At 42.8% G+C, this 17,284-nt stretch overlaps 1 protein-coding gene across 4 annotated transcripts in view; it reads right to left on the bottom strand.

Annotated features, from left to right (window-relative positions):
- Positions 1-15,537: 15,537 nt before the first annotated feature.
- LOC115130807 (poly(rC)-binding protein 3) overlaps positions 15,538-17,284 on the bottom strand; it is a 154,762-nt gene continuing 153,015 nt past the window's right edge. For all 4 annotated transcript variants that reach the window (XM_029662393.2, XM_029662308.2, XM_029662685.2 and 1 more), the window contains one exon: positions 15,538-16,788. In XM_029662393.2, coding sequence (XP_029518253.1) covers positions 16,734-16,788 — 55 coding nt within the window. In that variant the 3' untranslated portion in view covers positions 15,538-16,733. The remainder of the gene's footprint in view (positions 16,789-17,284) is intronic.

Raw genomic sequence — 17,284 nt, 5'->3', positions numbered from 1 at the left:
TAATAGCATTACATTAAGCGGTGTCTGAGCTGGCTCTCGCATAGAAGTCTATGACCTGGTATTGGAACTTGTTTTCTAACTAACATCCTCCAGCCCAACTGGCTTGGATTCTAATAGTTTTATCTTATATTTGTATGAAGCAGATGAAACCAGTACCACACATATTGTATTGCTGAGAGAAACTAGGACGTATGATAGTATAATAGGCATTTCAAGTTGTTTTCTGTCATTTTTAACGGAGGCACTCGGTTACCTCTGAAACATGAAGAATGTTCCAATTTAGTAAAGCCCAGAATTAGTATCATTCTGTTTACCAAATGATCAATATGTAGCCTGTTCCCAGATCTGATTGTGCTTTAATTTCAACTCCTTGCCATGTTCTGCATGACAAGGAGTGGCATGATGGCACAAACTGAGTGGTACCCAGGCTAATGAATACCTGCTGACAGTGTAACACTGAATTATATAGTCATAAAGAGAAGCATCATGGCTCTATGGGAGGAGCAGTTTGCAGTTGCAATCCAGGTACATTTGCTTGCATACAGAGTTGAAGAGGTCTGATTGGACAACATTGTTTCCTACATTCGAAAATAGAGCTGTACTGCTTCCTGTCACGTTCTGACCTTTATTTCCTTTGTTTAGTCATTATTTAGTATGGTCAGGGCGTGAGTTGGGGTGGGCAGTCTATGTTTGTTTTTCTATGATTTGGGGATTTCTATGTTTCGGCCTAGTATGCTTCTCAATCAGAGGCAGGTGTCATTAGTTGTCTCTGATTGAGAATCATACTTAGGTAGCCTGGGTTGCACTGTTTGTTTGTGGGTGATTGTGTATGTTGATTGCTTGTTTCAGCACAGTTCGCATTAGCGTCACGGTTGTTATTACGTTTATTGTTTTTGTATAGTGTTTCAGTGTTCAGTGTTTTCTTTATTAAAATTAATGAACACCTACCACGCCGCATTTTGGTCCTCCGATCCTTCTCGCCTCTCCTCTTCAGATGAGGAGGACGACCGTGACACTTCCTCACAGCGTAGTATACAGTCATTACCAAACCATACTTCATTGATTCCATCAGAGCTCAGGGAACTATCATAGAGATATATATATATATATATACACACACACAGTGGGGCAAAAAAGTATTTTGTCAGCCACCAGTTGTGCAAGTTCTCCCACTTAAAAAGATGAGAGATGCCTGTAATTTTCATCATAGGTACACTTCAACTATGACAGACAAAATGAGAAAAAAAAATCCAGAAAATCACATTGTAGTGATGATTGATGTGATTTTCTGGATTTTTTTTCTCATTTTGTCTGTCATAGTTGAAGTGTAAAATGAAAATTTCAGGCCTCTCTTCAGAGAAGATGACATTTGCTTCTCAGAAAATCCTAGGTCAAGAGTTTTGAGGATATAGCTACTGGTGTGAGGCATACAAATCCTAACACTGCTTTTAATGAGCTCCAGCAGGCTTTCCACATCACCTTATGATCACATCCTTCAATCTTTGTCAATTCAATTCACGTCACCAGACAGAGGAGCTGGGGAATATAGAAAACATCAGATCAGCCTGGATGTGTGGTATCAGTTTTATCTTCATTTTGATGTACCGTAACTTGTTTTTCTGCTGTGGGTTTCTTTTTCAATGGCATGTTTTTAAAAAGCAGCTAAGGTAATTGAGATATATATATATTTAAAAAAATATATATATTTTCCACAAAAAAACATTGACTGAGAGCAAATACCTACAGCATGTGGATGGCAAAGGTGTAGTAAGTACGCATCCCAGTCTCCCTCAATAAGATGCTGCTACCTTAAGCCCACGATACCAATGATGAGCTTTGGAGTAAGTGCACTTAATGGTCTTAATTGATTTACATTAAGTAGTTTGGCCCATAATTGCCATGTAGACCACCAACAGCAACATTAACTGCAAAACACATTCATCTAAAGCTGTGCTAAGCACCACAGGCGGTGGTCCTCTGATACAATTAGCTGATTAATGTCCGAAAATGTGTGTTTGGATGGGTAGTATCAGGCATGGAAGAGAACACAGCGGTCATTAACAATAGAACAGGCAGACTGCAACGGTTTATTTACCAAGGTTGCTCATTCACTTCTCTGTACACCTGTGTCTTAATTAATTCCCAGTGCTCCAAAGTCCTTAATAGACAAATTACATGTGTCAATTGCCAAGGGTGAATTCCGCTTCTATAGCGGACTTACTTATTCAAGCACAACGGTATGGTGTCATAGCAGATCCATCTTTTTTGATGGGCGAGATCCTGCCTTTTGTCCCAAATTAATCACAATTACCAGTACTCTTACTGCCCTCTCTGACCAAGGAATGGAGTTGGAGGCCGCAAATTATATCAGTAGCTGGGTGATCGGGGTGTATCTCTTATTAGCAGCCACAATGCACTCTTGTGTTCTAAGTGCAACTCCAGGACAACTGAGAGCCAACATCGGACAACACCCCCCCACCCCCAGTACTGCTGCTCATTCCATTCACCAGCTCCAGAGGTCTGTGTCACAAGCTTTCTAGGTGTCACTGAACTGGATTCATTACCACCAACCCCGGACTGTCTTGTCTCATTACGCACACCTGGTTCCCATTCCCCCTGATTAGTATGTGTATATATGTGCCCTCTGTTCCCCATTGTCCTTGTCGGTTATTGTACCATGTCCGTTGGTCTTGTTGTATCGGCCATGCTACGTGTCGTCCTGTGTATTATTTAGAGGTTTACACCTCAGTCTTTTGTTTGGATGGAGAAAATAAAAAACCCTATTACGTATTCCTGCGCTTGTCTCCTATCATTATACAGCGTGAAACCGACACATTAGGCCCTCCATTTCATTTCTACTCAGAGGCAATCAAATTCAAGCATTGAAAGCTAGATGCAAAACCCAATACTGAAGGTCTCCAGACATCCAAAAGTTTAGTCAATGAGATGAGGGCTCGATTCAATCAGGTCCGATTTAGCTAACTTCCGCATAGCGGTTGTTTTGGCAGTGTCGGAGTTGGAACTGCATTAGAGCTGTCAAATTCAGAAGCTGCTCCCAGCATTACACCTGTAGAAGACATTGCCATTGGCTGCACGGAGTCGCATTATGAGAAATCCAATGAAGCGTTCGAACACTGGAATGTGAGACTGATACCTATCAGGATTATTTGTGAGGATAACATCAAGAAGAGTATCCTTTTCTGGGTGTTTGGAGTCATACCTTGTGGGATTGGTAATAATCTGAGAAAGATTATGAGTCCCATTGCTTAGGACTTGGTCGGGTGGTTTAAGAATCTCCCAGTTCAGGTCCCCTAGCAGGAAAAATTCAGACTTGGCGTAAGGGGCCTTTTAGATTAACTAACTTCAAATTAATGACTCGGGACGTCGGGTTTGATACGAAAGCTTCTTTTAGTAAGAATAATTGTTTACGTTACATTTAACAACAATGGTTTTGGTACAGAGCAATGCAGGTAAGATGCTGTTGGAAAGTCAGCTACAATCACCCTAACACCTGCACATAATTGGCGTGTTATCACTCATTCCTCTCACAAGGCATTCTGGGACTTGCAGTCAAAAAACGTAATTCAACACAACCCAATACAATTACATATGCAAATAGATCTAAAGAAATATCTTTACAGATACAGCTCAAAGAATAAACTTAAACATTAACTCAAACACATTAAAGTTACAACATCCTCCCCCCCGATGAACATTTGTGTTCATCTAGATCTCTAGGCAGTATATCAACTGAATAGGTCTCCTCAACAAAGTCCCTGAAGCAGTACGAACTGAACATGATCTAACTAAGCCATCTCGGCCTGGAAACAGTTCCTCAATCTTTCCTAGTTTCCAGGTTTGTCTGGGTGTGTTATCTTCTCCAATGAGTACAACGTCACCCGCCTTCAGTGGGGTGGGCTGTGGTGTGTCACAGCGGTGTGCTGACTTTAGATCCAGCAAGTAGTCTCTTCGCCAACTGTTCCAGAAACTGGTCACAAGTCTCTGCCTGTACTTCCATCTGCGTGTCATTTCCCGCTTGTGTAACGTTGGGTGCTGAGTGTCACTTGCTCCAGAATGCATCACCTTCTCATGGTGGTACTGTATCAGCATTTCTGAGTATCTGGACTTATTGGGTAGAACCCATGGATGCTGCTCTCTGAATGTGAAGATGGACTGTTGCAGCCTTCCTCCTACACTGAGTAGTTCGTGTTCGTCCAGGAAAGGTTTCAGTTCTCCGATCTTACAGTCATTGTTTAGGCTTTTTCCTGCCTTTATTAGTTTGATCTCCTGTCCGAAACTCTGTTGTTGTGTTACCTTAATCCAGTACCTTTCTGCATCGAACAGTTCGTCAGCAGTCAGTTCACCTTGCATCTTTATGGTTGTACGAGCATTGGCAATGAATCTCTTTATCCAGGCGGTGACTCTGAACACTCTTTTCAGTTTGCTGTACCTTTCAAGCTCCAACACAGGTTCAGTGCTGTCTATGCTGTTTGCTGCGAGTTGTACAGTAACCTGGCAACTGGACTTGAGTTCTATATTCACCTCTTCCGGAACCTTGTTATCATCAGTCTCTTCGGACTGATTGGGTGATGTCAGAATTCTGGGTCCATTCCACCATAGCTCACTCGGTGTCAAGTTTTGAACAGTTTGTCCTCTGGTAGGGAGGTCAGCTGGATTAGCTTTCCCTTCAATATGTGACCATGACTCTGGATTGGTCAAGGACTGGATCTCCGTCACTCTGTTCACAACAAACTGCTTCCATTTCTGAGCTGAGCTGCAAATCCAATGCAGCACGATCATCGAGTCTGTCCACATTTTGATCTGTTTTTCTTCCATTTTCAGTGTGGTCATCAAGTTGTTTGCTAGTCTCGCTCCAATCACAGCTCCCATGAGCTCCAGGCGTGGCAGCGTCATTTTCTTAAGTGGGGCTACCCTGGACTTGGATGCGACTAGACTTGTTGTTTCCCTGTCTTGTGACTCACCTTGCAAGTAAGCTACTGCACTGTAAGCCCTTTCACTTGCATCACAGAACACGTGTAGTTTCAGGGTGTGGTTATTCTGTGGCCGCATGTCTGTTCTGTACCACCTTGGTATGGTGAGCTGGTGTAACTGGGGTAGTTCTGAACACCACTGGTGCCATTCTCGTGTCAGATCAGATGGTAATTCTTCGTCCCAGCTGAGTCCCCTCTCCCACATTTCCTGGAACATGCACTTGATCCTGATGGTGAAGGGAGTTAAGAAACCAAGAGGGTCGAAGATACGTGCAGACGACTGCAGAACACTTCTCTTTGTGTTTTCCTTTTGCCTTAGAATGCTCAGTAGTGGCCTGAGGTCAAACACAAAGTCATCCGTTTCCGGCCTCCATACTAAACCTAAAACCTTCAGCACTAATCCTTGTGTTTGTAACGTCAACGGGTGGTCTGTTGTCGTACTCTCCTCCCATTTTGTTTTCAATTCAGGAGAATTGGTCATCCATTTGCAGAGGTCCATGCCTGCAATCGACAGCATTCACTTTGCAGTTGTTGTCACAAGGTAAGCCTCTTCAACATTGCGTGAACTTGCAATGAAGTCATCTACGTAGAGTGACTCTCTCAGTATCTCTACAACTTCTGGTTGTTCTGTTTCATATTGTTTCAGGTGCTTCCTGATTGTAGCTGCCAGCAAAAATGGACTTGAGGAAGCTCCAAATACCACTCTTTTCATCCTCAGCACACGCAGCTCCTCTTCATTTTCTCCCCTTGGTGGGCCAGTGAGCCATAGAAATCTCACGGCGTCTCTGTCTCTCTCTGCTAGGGATATCTGCAGGAAAGCTTTCTTGATGTCTGCCATGAATGCGATCTCATGTAGTCTGAACTTTACCAGAACGCTGAGCAGATCTGGATTCAGGTTCGGTCCTGTGAGTAGACAGTCATTGAGAGATGGACAGCCATCTTCATGGGACGAGGCATCAAACACCACTCTCAGTTTTGTTGTCACCTTATCTTCTCTGAGTACTGCATGGTGAGGTAAGTAGTATTTTACGTTGTCTGCACTTGATGCGTTGTCCTTGGGCACGTCCTCTGCCATATCTTGTTGTAAGTAGTCTTCTACTACTTCATTGTATCTGCTGTACAACGTCACATCCTTCTTCAGTCTTTTCTTCAGACCTTCAAACCGTTTCTTGGCGATTCTATAGTTGTCTTGGAGTTCTGGCATTTCTCGTTTCCATGGCAACTCCACATGGTATCGCCCATCTTTGAAGGTGGTTGTTTCCTCGAACCTTTGAAGAGCCTCGTTTTCCTCTGAGTTCTGTGTCTTCTCGCTTAGCATACCCAGCGACTCAAGCTCCCAGAATGCATGCAGTTGCTTGGAGACTAATGTGTCTTCATCAAGTGGGATGAACATGCAGGTTGCCTCGGCGACACTTGACATGGACACAGGTCCCTGCACCGACCATCCAAAGGTGCTCTCTAAAGCAACTAGTGTCTCCGTCAGTCGCTCCACTCTGCCTGATACTATCTGCCAGTAGTAGTCTGCTCCTATCAGGACAGAGAGTTCAGGATCCTTGTCATCTCCTGGAAAGTCTGCGAGCTGCAGTCCCCTTTTACTGAGCTCATGCTGAATCCGTTCACCGGGAACCTTCATCACAGCTGTGCACACTTGTGGGGTTTCAATTGCCTCTATCTCTATTCTCTGCTGTTTGTCCCAGACATTCTCCAAGATGACTTTCACTGTGTTGCGTTGGGACGTTGCTGGGGCAGAGGAGCCAAAGGTGTGAAGAGTGAGTGCCTCTTGTCTGATTACTGGTAGCTTCAAGCCCTTCACAAGGTTTTCATATATGAAGCTTCTCTGACTGCCTCCATCTAGTAAGCAACGAGCTATCTTCCTGCCCGATGGGCCTTCTACCCATGCCTTTGCCGTTTGTAGCAACACAGTGTTCTGTCCATCTGGTTTCATCTTCACTGAATGGGGAATAACTGAGGAAATAACAGCATCTACAGAAACAGTAGGGGGTTGCACCTCACTCCTCTTACTGGTACACACCGCAATGTGATGTCTGCTTCCACATGACACATCTTTGACTTTACAAAATTTTGCTATGTGTCTCTGTCCTAAACATACAAAGCATCTTCCCATGTTCTTTAGTTTCTCTTTGCGTGTAGCAATATTGTAGTCAGGGCAGTTTTCTGATTTGTGGTCTGCACTGTCACAAAATAGACACATTTGTTGTTCCTTCTGGCTGGCTGTATGCAGTGCTGCAGCAGAGGGCACGTTGGGTCTTTTTGGTTTCATTTCATTGGAGGAGCATGACTTATTCCATGGTTTGCTCTCTTTCTGTTGGTTGTATGATCTTGTCATTTGTAGCGCTCTGTCCCTGCTCTGAACCTCTTTCTGTAGGAAACTGATAATCTCAGACACTTTCCATTCATCATCTACTCCCCTCTGATGACTATAGTCAAGAGCTATGTCCTCTGGAATCATCTGCAGTAAGATTGGGAATAGTAGGCTTCCATAGGATTCTGATACTACACCCAGTGATTCCAGGCTCCTAATCTGAATTTCACATTCATCATATAGCTGCCTCAATGCATTTAGATCAGAGGATTTCTTCACAGGTGTGAGATTCAGCAGCTTTGACATATGAGCACTAATCACAAGGTCTTTCCTTCCAAATCTGCTCTTGAGTAGAGTGATTGCATGATCATAGTTACTGTCTGTTAACATCAGTCCTGCTACTGCCTTTGCAGCTGGTCCAGTGAGATATGTTGTCAGATAGATAAACTTCTCTTTTTTACACAGTCAATCATTGTTGTGAATAGCAGTCTCATACTGACTCCAAAACTCCTGCCACATACTGACATCTCCATAGAATTTCTCAATAATCAACTTCGGTAGCCTTACTGATTGTCTCTGTGATATGTTTGAGTTAGCGTCACTCACCCGGGCTGGTAGTGGATTGACGTCCTGTTTCGTCGTTATCACTCTTTGTGCACGACTCTTCAGCATGATAATGCGTTCTTTATAATCCTCCGTGCATGCAATCTCTGCCTCCAATCCGTCCAATGGCGTTAACTGTTCAATTCCACGATCGAGTTCAAACAAACTGTCCTCCTTAGCTGATAACAATTCCAACAATGTACTCAAGTGATCGGTATCCGGATTTGACTGGGATATTTCCACGTCAATCTGATTCAAAATCCGTGTTGTTGCGCCTCGAATGCTACCCCGCTTTCGTCTCATTCTTTCTGCTTCATGCCGACGTTCCTCCTCAGCCATTTCAGCCACTTCTTCGTCGCAGCTCATAGCCCGGGTTTCGGCACCAAATTTTAGATTAACTAACTTCAAATGAATGACTCGGGACGTGGTTTTGGTACAGAGCAATGCAGGTAAGATGCTGTCGGAAAGTCAGCTACAATCACCCTAACACCTGCACATAATTGGCGTGTTATCACTCATTCCTCTCACAAGGCATTCTGGGACTTGCAGTCAAAAAACGTAATTCAACACAACCCAATATAATTACATATGCAAATAAATCTAAAGAAATATCTTTACAGATACAGCTCAAATAATAAACTTAAACATTAACTCAAACACATTAAAGTTACAACAGGGCCAGGAGATAGCTTAGGGCAGTTAAGGTACAGGCCAGTGAGGACGATAGCACCCAGCAGCAGTCAATAGCTATTTGAAAGTTTAATATTTAAAACCAGCGAATTGTTTGGGGACAGACTTGGTGGAGACAACCGAGCACTGAAGGTGATCCTTGGTAAAAGATTGCCACTCCGTTCTCTCTTTCCGAAAAATGTTATAACCAGAAAGGTTAACATCAGTATTCAAAACACTCTTCCTTAACCACGTCTCAGTAATGACCAACATATCTGGATTGACACATTTTAGGTAATAAAACCCAGGCCTCCGGATCTGGGTGGGGTAGCCTGCCATTTGTTGGTCTCAAAGACTTCGACACCTCTCGCTTCACACGTCAGTGCTAATTGAAGTTGATTCTCTTTGTCCTAGCAAGTTTAGTAGCCTTAGCATTCAGTCCTTATAAAGTAAAATATATCATTGTAATGTATTTTTCTTCTTGGCTTTTTAAAGTAAAAAATAGCTTCAGACTAAGCATTACTAACTCAGGTCCAAGTTGGATGGTGTTTTATTTGTTGGTATAATTAACTATTCTTGGATGACCACTCAATAAAATAACAGCATGTTAAATGGCATTGGCATGACTTATGTTTCCCTTCTACAGCAATGTGCATCACTGGTCCAAAGTACGTGTCTTATGGCATTAGTTGCCCATGTCCCCAATGCTGGACTGGCGCCCCTGATGGTTCATGGGGTAACCAGCCTCAGATGCAGGCTCTGTCAAAATATCTGGGATAGAGATTAGGCCCTCAGAGGGGTAACACCTCCTCAGTCTCTTCTCCATAGCCACTACTTCTGACTACGGGACGATTGGATAAGTGAAAGCAATATGACAACATTTCCATCCAGCCAGTCAGAAGGCAAGATGAAGCTATTACGATAATGCTACAGCGACCCAATCCTCTCAGAGCTACTGGAGTTCTTAGGTGCAAGTAAGCCTTTGGATGTAGGCTAGGAGTCCATTTGGAATTGTGTTATGTCACTGTAACACAGGTTATGGAGAGCTTAGAATAACTTATAACACATATAACATGCAACTTACATTTTTTCTAACAATAAATATTTGAAGAAAGACCCTCAGCAAAAATATGTTTATGATTGGATGTTAAGCATTATGATAAAAACATTATATTTTATTATTAAAAAACACACACATAATAACAACCACCGTTCCAAATGAAAAAACGTAATTGAATTTATGTTAAAGTTTAAACTGATCTCGATAAATGTATCTAATATTGATCTGCAAGAAGCAAATTATCAACCATAAATATATGTCACGTTCTGACCTTAGTTCCTTTGTTTTGTCTTTTGTTTTAGTATGGTCAAGGCGTGAGTTGGGTGGGTTGTCTATGTTAGTTTGTCTATGATTTTCTTTTTCTGTGTTTGACCTGGTATGGTTCTCAATCAGAGGCAGCTGTCAATCGTTCTCCCTGATTGAGAACCATATTTAGGTAGTCTGTTTTCCATTGTGTTTTGTGGGTGGTTGTTTCCTGTTTAGTGTTTTTGTTTCACCTTTCAGGACTGTTTGTTTGTCGGGTTTGTTATTTTGTCTAGTGTTGCATATGTCATTAAATAATATGAACACTTACCACGCTGCACCTGGGTCCTCCTCTCCTTCCCCAGACGACAAGCATTACAGAACCACCCACCAAAAAAGGACCGTGGTATCGGGCAGCAGCGATCTCAGGACTCCTGGACATGGAAGGACGTTTTGGACGGCAAGGGTTGCTACACATGGGAGGAGATCCTGGCTGGAAGGGATCGCCTCCCATGGGAACAGGTGGAGGCAGCCAGGAGAGTGGAGGCAGCAGGTAATGGGAGCCAGGGCTTCGAGGGAACACGGCTGGCAAGGAAGCCCGAGAGGCAGCCCCAAACATTTATTGGGGATAGACACACAGGGAGTGTGGCTAAGTCAGGTAGGAGACCTGAGCCAACTCCCCGTGCTTACCGGAGAGTGAGAGGGACCGGGCAGGCACCGTGTTATGCCGGGAGGCGCACGGTGTCACCGGTGCGTGTGCATAGCCCGGTGCGGTACATTGCAGCGCCTCGTATCGGCCCGGGCTAGAGTGGGCATCGAGCCAGGTGCCATGAAGCCGGCTCAGCGCATCTGGTCTCCAGTGCCTTACGCATGGTGTCCCCGGTTCGCCAGCACTGCCCAGTGCGGGCTATTCCGCCTCGCCGCACTGGCCTGGCTACGGGGAGCATTCAACCAGGTAAGGTTGGGCAGGCTCGGTGCTCAAGAGCTCCTGTGCACCTTCACGGTCCGGTCTATCCGGTGCCACCTCCACGCACCAGCCCTCCAGCACCAGGCTGTCTCTCCGTCTTTTCCCAACAGGTGCTCCCGCCTGTCCTGAGCTGCCAGAGTCTCCCGCCTGTCCTGAGCTGCCGGAGTCATCCTTCACTCTGGCGCTGCCGGAATCTCCCCCACAACATGATGCTGCCACCCCGGGCTTCACGGTTGGGATGGTGTTCTTCGGCTTGCAAGCCTCCCCCTTTTTCCTCCAAACATAACAATGGTCAATGTTGCCAAACAGTTCTATTTTTTTCATCAGACCAGAGGACATTTCTTCAAAAAGTACAATCTTTGTCCCCATGTGCAGCTGCAAAACGTAGACTGGCTTTTTTATGGCGGTTTTGGAGCAGTGGCTCCTTCCTTGCTGAGCGGCCTTTCAGGTTATGTCGATATAGGACTCGTTTTACTGTGGATATCGATACTTTTGTTCCCGTTTCCTCCAGCATCTTCACAAGGTCCTTTGCTGTTGGTCTGGGATTGATTTGCGTCCTCATTCTCATCGACGGGGCTGTCGTGGAGCAGGTTGAGAGCTTCAAATTCCTTGGTGTCCACATCAACAACAAACTAGAATGGTCCAAACACACCAGACAGTCGTGAAGAGGGCACGACAAATCCTATTCCCCCTCAGGAAACTAAAAAGATTTGGCATGGGTCCTGAGATCCTCAAAAGGATCTACAGCTGAAACATCAAGAGCATCCTGACCGGTTGCATCACTGCCTGGTACGGAAATTGCTCGGCCTCTGACCGCAAGGCACTTCAGAGGGTAGTGCGTACGGCCCAATACATCACTGGGGCAAAGCTGCCTGCCATCCAGGAACTTCACACCAGGCGGTGTCAGAGGAAGGCCCTAAAAATTGTCAAAGACCCCAGCCACCCCAGTCAGACTGTTCTCTCTACTACCACATGGCAAGCGGGACCGAAGTGCCGAGTCTAGGACAAAAAGTCTTCTCAACAGCTTTTACCCCCAAGCCATAAGACTTCTGAACAGGTAACCAATGGTTACCCGGACTATTTGCATTGTGTGCCTCCCCCAACCCCTCTTTTACGCTGCTGCTACTCTCTGTTTATCTTATATGCATAGTCACTTTAACCATACATCCATGTGCATACTACCTCAATGGGCCCGACCAACCAGTGTTCCGCACATTGGCTAACTAGGCTATTTGCATTGTGTCCCACCTCCCGCCAACCCCTCCTTTTATGCTACTGCAACTCTCTGTTCATCATATATGCATAGTCACTTTAACTATACTGACATGTACATACTACCTCAATAAGCCTGACTAACAGGTGTCCGTATATAGCCTTGCTACTCTTATTTTCAAATGTATTTTTACTGTTGTTTTATTTCTTTACTTACCTACACACACACACACACACACACACACACACACACAGACCTTTTTTTGCACTCTTGGTTAGAGCCTGTATGTAAGCATTTCACTGGAAGGTCTATCTATACCTGTTGTATTCAAGCGCACTTGACAAATAAACTTTGATTTGATTTGAATAGCGGAGGCAGTGCTCCTGTGACTTGTGGTAAGTCTGTAGTTCTAAATCAGTTGTTGTTGTTGAGTAAACTGTCAAACATTAACTTGCTTGATCATGCTCTAGGTGATAATACTGTTAGTTACATGCAGTGGCAACCCATGTATTTTTATATTTTTCGTGTATTTGTTTTTTGGAGGGGGGTTGCCTGTTTTTCATTTTATTTTGACATTAATACAGTACGTGTTGCATATCAGTTTGCAAACAATATAATTAAAAATAATAATAATTTAGTTATTAATGACTCCCCATCCCGGGTCCGGGAGCGTAATCATCGACTGACACTAATTAGCATAACGCAACGGACATAAATATTCCTAGAAAATATTCCTATTCATGAAAATCACAAGTGAAATATATTGAGACACATCTTAGCCTTTTGTTAATCACCCTGTCATCTCAGATTTTCAAAATATGCTTTACACCCAAAGCTAGACAAGAATTTGTGTAAGTTTATCGATAGCTTAGCATAACATTTTGTCCAGCTAGCAGCAGGTAACTTGGTCACGGAAATCAGAAAAGCAATCAAATGAAATCGTTTACCTTTGATGAGCTTCGGATGTTTTCACTCACGAGACTCCCAGTTAGATAGCCAATGTTCCTTTTTTCCAAAAATATTATTTTCGTAGGCGAAATAGTTGTTTATAATCAATCCTCAAGGTGTTTTTCAAATATCTATTCGATAATATATCCACCGGGACAATTGGTTTTTCAGTAGGACCGATTAATAATGGCTACCTCTGTATTTTACGCGAGAATCACTCGGAGAGCCATCAGGTGACCACTTTCGCAATTTGGCCGCTTACGGGTATTCTTCAACATAAATGCGTAAAACTGTCACAATGCTGTAGACACCTTGGGGAATACGGAGAAAAAGTAATCTGGTTGATAGCCCATTCACTGCTCAATAGGGACGCATTGGAACGCAGAGCTTTCAAAAAATGAGTCACTTCCGGATTGGATTTTTCTCAGGCTTTCGCCTGCAATATCAGTTCTGTTATACTCACAGACAATATTTTTACAGTTTTGGAAACTTTAGAGTGTTGTCTATCCTAAGCTGTCAATTATATGCATATTCTAGCATCTTGGCCTGACAAAATATCCCGTTTACTACAGGAATGTTATTTTTCCAAAAATGAAAATACTGCCCCCTAGTCACAAAAGGTTAAAGCCGCATACAAACTTGACATAGCACAAAATATTGAGCGTAGGGTTTGGTAATGTTCTCTAGTTGCGTCGTGATCCTGACACACTACGTCACCGCAAAATCTACGGTGAGTGCAAGCCCCTTGGGTGCTGCCATAGACTTACATTAGAATTGCCCAACAAAGAAGGCCAGGACATTGGCCACAGATAAAATGACATATCTACAGTAGCTTTGATTGGACTGATCATGTCAACATCATGCTTTAATAAAATCTTATCCCGCAAGCTAGAAAGCGGTCATCTTCATTAATCAAGTCGACAATCTACTGGCAAATGCTTTTCAATTCTTGTCATATGAAGAGAAATTATAGATGAAACATACTCATCAGCCATTGGACATTACACAACAAGTTGGAAATCGCAAATTCAACAATGAGTGGTCTGGAAGGAATCAGTGACCAACTGCAAGAATTGCAAAGCAATCACTAGCCTGCTATTCAGTAGAGAGGTTGTGTGGTCCATGTCTGGGTTTAAGGGTCTCTTTTCCAAGCTTAAAAGGTTAAATATTCACTCGCAACACACCATGGGCCAGAAAACGTTGAATACATTGGCCATGCTGTCAAACAGCTGGAAACTTGGAACTGGGACATTTCAGTCTTCAGTGAGTTCAAGACAAATGGAAACTTGGGGAAAAAACTAGCTCCAACTGGTCTTCTAGATCGGAATTCCAAGGTCTCTTTCTAGAGCTTCAACCTGAAGATCACTGACGTCACGATTCAACCTTGTTGTCTTGAAAGCATCATAAATCTAGAGAATGCCAGACTTTGATGACAACGTTTGATGACATAATTTGTCCACGAGAAGGACCGCCGCTCACCTTCCTGTTCAAGTTAGCACAGCACAACAAGGTGAGTCCAAAGGTGTATTGTATGCTGCTGCAAAAATGATGTAATATGCCCACGAGATATGTATCTGTAGCTAAGAAAGTAATACTAAGTGTATGTTGTGTAGTAAGCTTGTGCCTTAGCCTAATTCCCGCTCATAACTTAGCCTACTGTTCTGACTTGGTGGTGAACCTGTAGCATATAGCCTGTTTTATGAAAATGGCATTAATTATTGTAGGAGCTTTACTTGGCTGCTTATATGCCCCCTTTATTTATCCTACGGTTCTGAATTGGTGTACAGGGAGATCACTGAAATAACAGCCCATGTTCTGAATTCTGTCACTATACATTTAAAAAATGCTGAACAAAGAGTTATATTGACTTCGTCCATCCTAGCTCGGTTAATTGATGTCTTAATCGAAATTACGGATTGCCTCTTATCCGCTCGTCATTCCGTTATGCCATAGTTTGTACATCTCAATTGTCAGTAGAAACCACATTTGTTTAAGCAAGTCAGCCATATCAGATATGTTTTTTTAAGGAGTAAATGAGGCTGAATGAACTGTTTTGCTGCCAGACAAGGCTCCGCTGATAACCAGGTGTAGCAGTGGTAAGGATTCACTCCATGGTGCTGAAAAGAAAGCTCTGCTGTTGAGACAGCTTTATGTAGGCCCTGACAGTTTAGGAGCACAGTTTGTCACCCTATAGTGCAAGTAATGTATTGTTTAGTGTTGTGTAGTGGGTTTGCTGACATGCATCTAAATAAAAATTGTAGTTAGCCCCAGCAAGATTTACTGTGCACATATATCACCAAAAACTTTGCCATGTAATTATTTATGCAAAATATATTCAGATATTATTCCAATGTATGCATTTTTAGAGGCAAATACTCTGATGTGAATTCCTGGCTCAGTTGACTGTCCTAGCCTATTTCAATAGTACACTTATTAGCCTACTATTAAAGCATTGTAAATTACCTTGGTCCTAGACCCATGTTAGCAAATCAAAACATTAAAAACAAACACGTATTTTAAGTTGGGACAGTTTATTTTCATTTTGGGGAGTTTGAAATTGCACTTCGGGACAATTCTGGGATGGTTAGTCTCTCTCGAACCCTGCATATATCATGAGCATAGACACGATAGCTGTGTTTTATAATTATTAAATAAACTGAATTTACAGTAAAGCACATGATAATGCCAAAAAATAAAGTGTCCTTTGAATAGTCGGTTGAGGGCAGGTGAGGAGAATCATGTTAACAGTGTGAGTAGCATGTTTACTTTATATATAATAAATGAGTTAGGATCACTTAAAGGCGCAGGACAGATAAATACAGAGAACAAAAATAAACGTGCAATGCCATTGGCACATGGGTCGTGTGATGCAGTGAAGAATGATGGGTAGAAATTAGTGTTCACATTCCAGTGACCTCAGACGTCAGCCTAGAATAGTTAAGGAAGAGGGGGAGAAGGGAAGGGTGAAGGAAAAATATAGACAAAAGAGATTGGACACTTTCACACAACAGCGAAACTCTGCAGCATTCTGGCTTTTAGGTCTCCATGTTACATTTACTATTGTATATTGGTCATGCATATGGATTTTATGATGCACTTTGATAAAAACCAATCCAATCTAATTCTGGATTTTCCCTAATTGAAAAACCTGCACCTAAGTCTCTTGAACTACAAATAGTGTGAGTTCAAACGTAGTCCTTTATCACAATGGAAGTTGTTGACTTAATAATTTAAGTCTCCCTGCAAAAAGGAGAACCTCCGAAACCTCCTTACTATTTACATAAAAAGCACTTCCTTTTCATTCCAAATTTGACGCAACAATATTTCTTCAAACGCATCACATCACTCGAGACTCATGGCCAATAGCATTGCTCAGTAGCAATCTGAATAGCAATATTTTTTTGTTTTCCACTTTTTATCCATTTTTACTTGCCTGACAATTAACTACAGAAAAATAATGTAACAATTATCCTAAGCATTCGGCATGCTGAAACACTATACGTAACTCTTTACATTACATGAACAGAATTCAAGTCAAAATTTTTCACTTTGCTTTACAAATAGCCTCTTTAGCCTATTCAAAGCTGCTAAAGCATAATTAAGTGTCAAGTGCTAAAGGAATCAGGTAGCCATTAAGTCCTCTGGGAGTATACATGGGGTTATTGGGGAGACAGTTGCTGCTGTTAGCTTCTTGATAGTGGAACCAGATTTGGGCCTCAGGATGTTGTCATGGATGACGGGTCATTCCACATGGCAGCCACGTCCCTGAACCTGTCAGTGGAATTGTGGGAAAGCATAGCCATTAATCTCTTTCCAACCGCTTCTCTGCAAACCAAACCCTAAAAGAAAGAAGTCACATAAAACAAAGCCCCCATGTTGTAAATTGTGTGTATCAGTAAGGATTGAAGCATATGGATTGGGACTGTACCCCTGACACTGTCTCATTTCAGGGTTGTGTTCATTAGGTGCTAAGGGAAGAAAACTGACTAAAACAGGGACAGACTACCTGGCCTTTGTTCTCCGTGCTCTCATGACCATGACCCAACTTTGAAGATAAATTATATGAACATTTCTGAAACTTTATGTGAAAAAGCTTTTAATTTTGTTTTGTGATAATGAAATAGTGGTTTTAGAGGACAGTGAGAAGAAGGAGAGAGGTGAGAGCATAAGGGAACTTTAAAATACAAATTTGATCTCCAATATTGTATAATACACTGCTCAGCTCCTGGCTATACTGCCTCTGGCAAATACAGGAGTAGATGCTACC

This window comes from Oncorhynchus nerka, linkage group LG1 (genome assembly GCF_034236695.1).
Source record: "Oncorhynchus nerka isolate Pitt River linkage group LG1, Oner_Uvic_2.0, whole genome shotgun sequence".
In the NCBI taxonomy this organism is placed as follows: Eukaryota; Metazoa; Chordata; class Actinopteri; order Salmoniformes; family Salmonidae; genus Oncorhynchus; species Oncorhynchus nerka.
The sequence above is the reverse complement of the archived record's forward strand: the minus strand, read 5'-3'. Positions and strand labels throughout refer to the sequence as shown.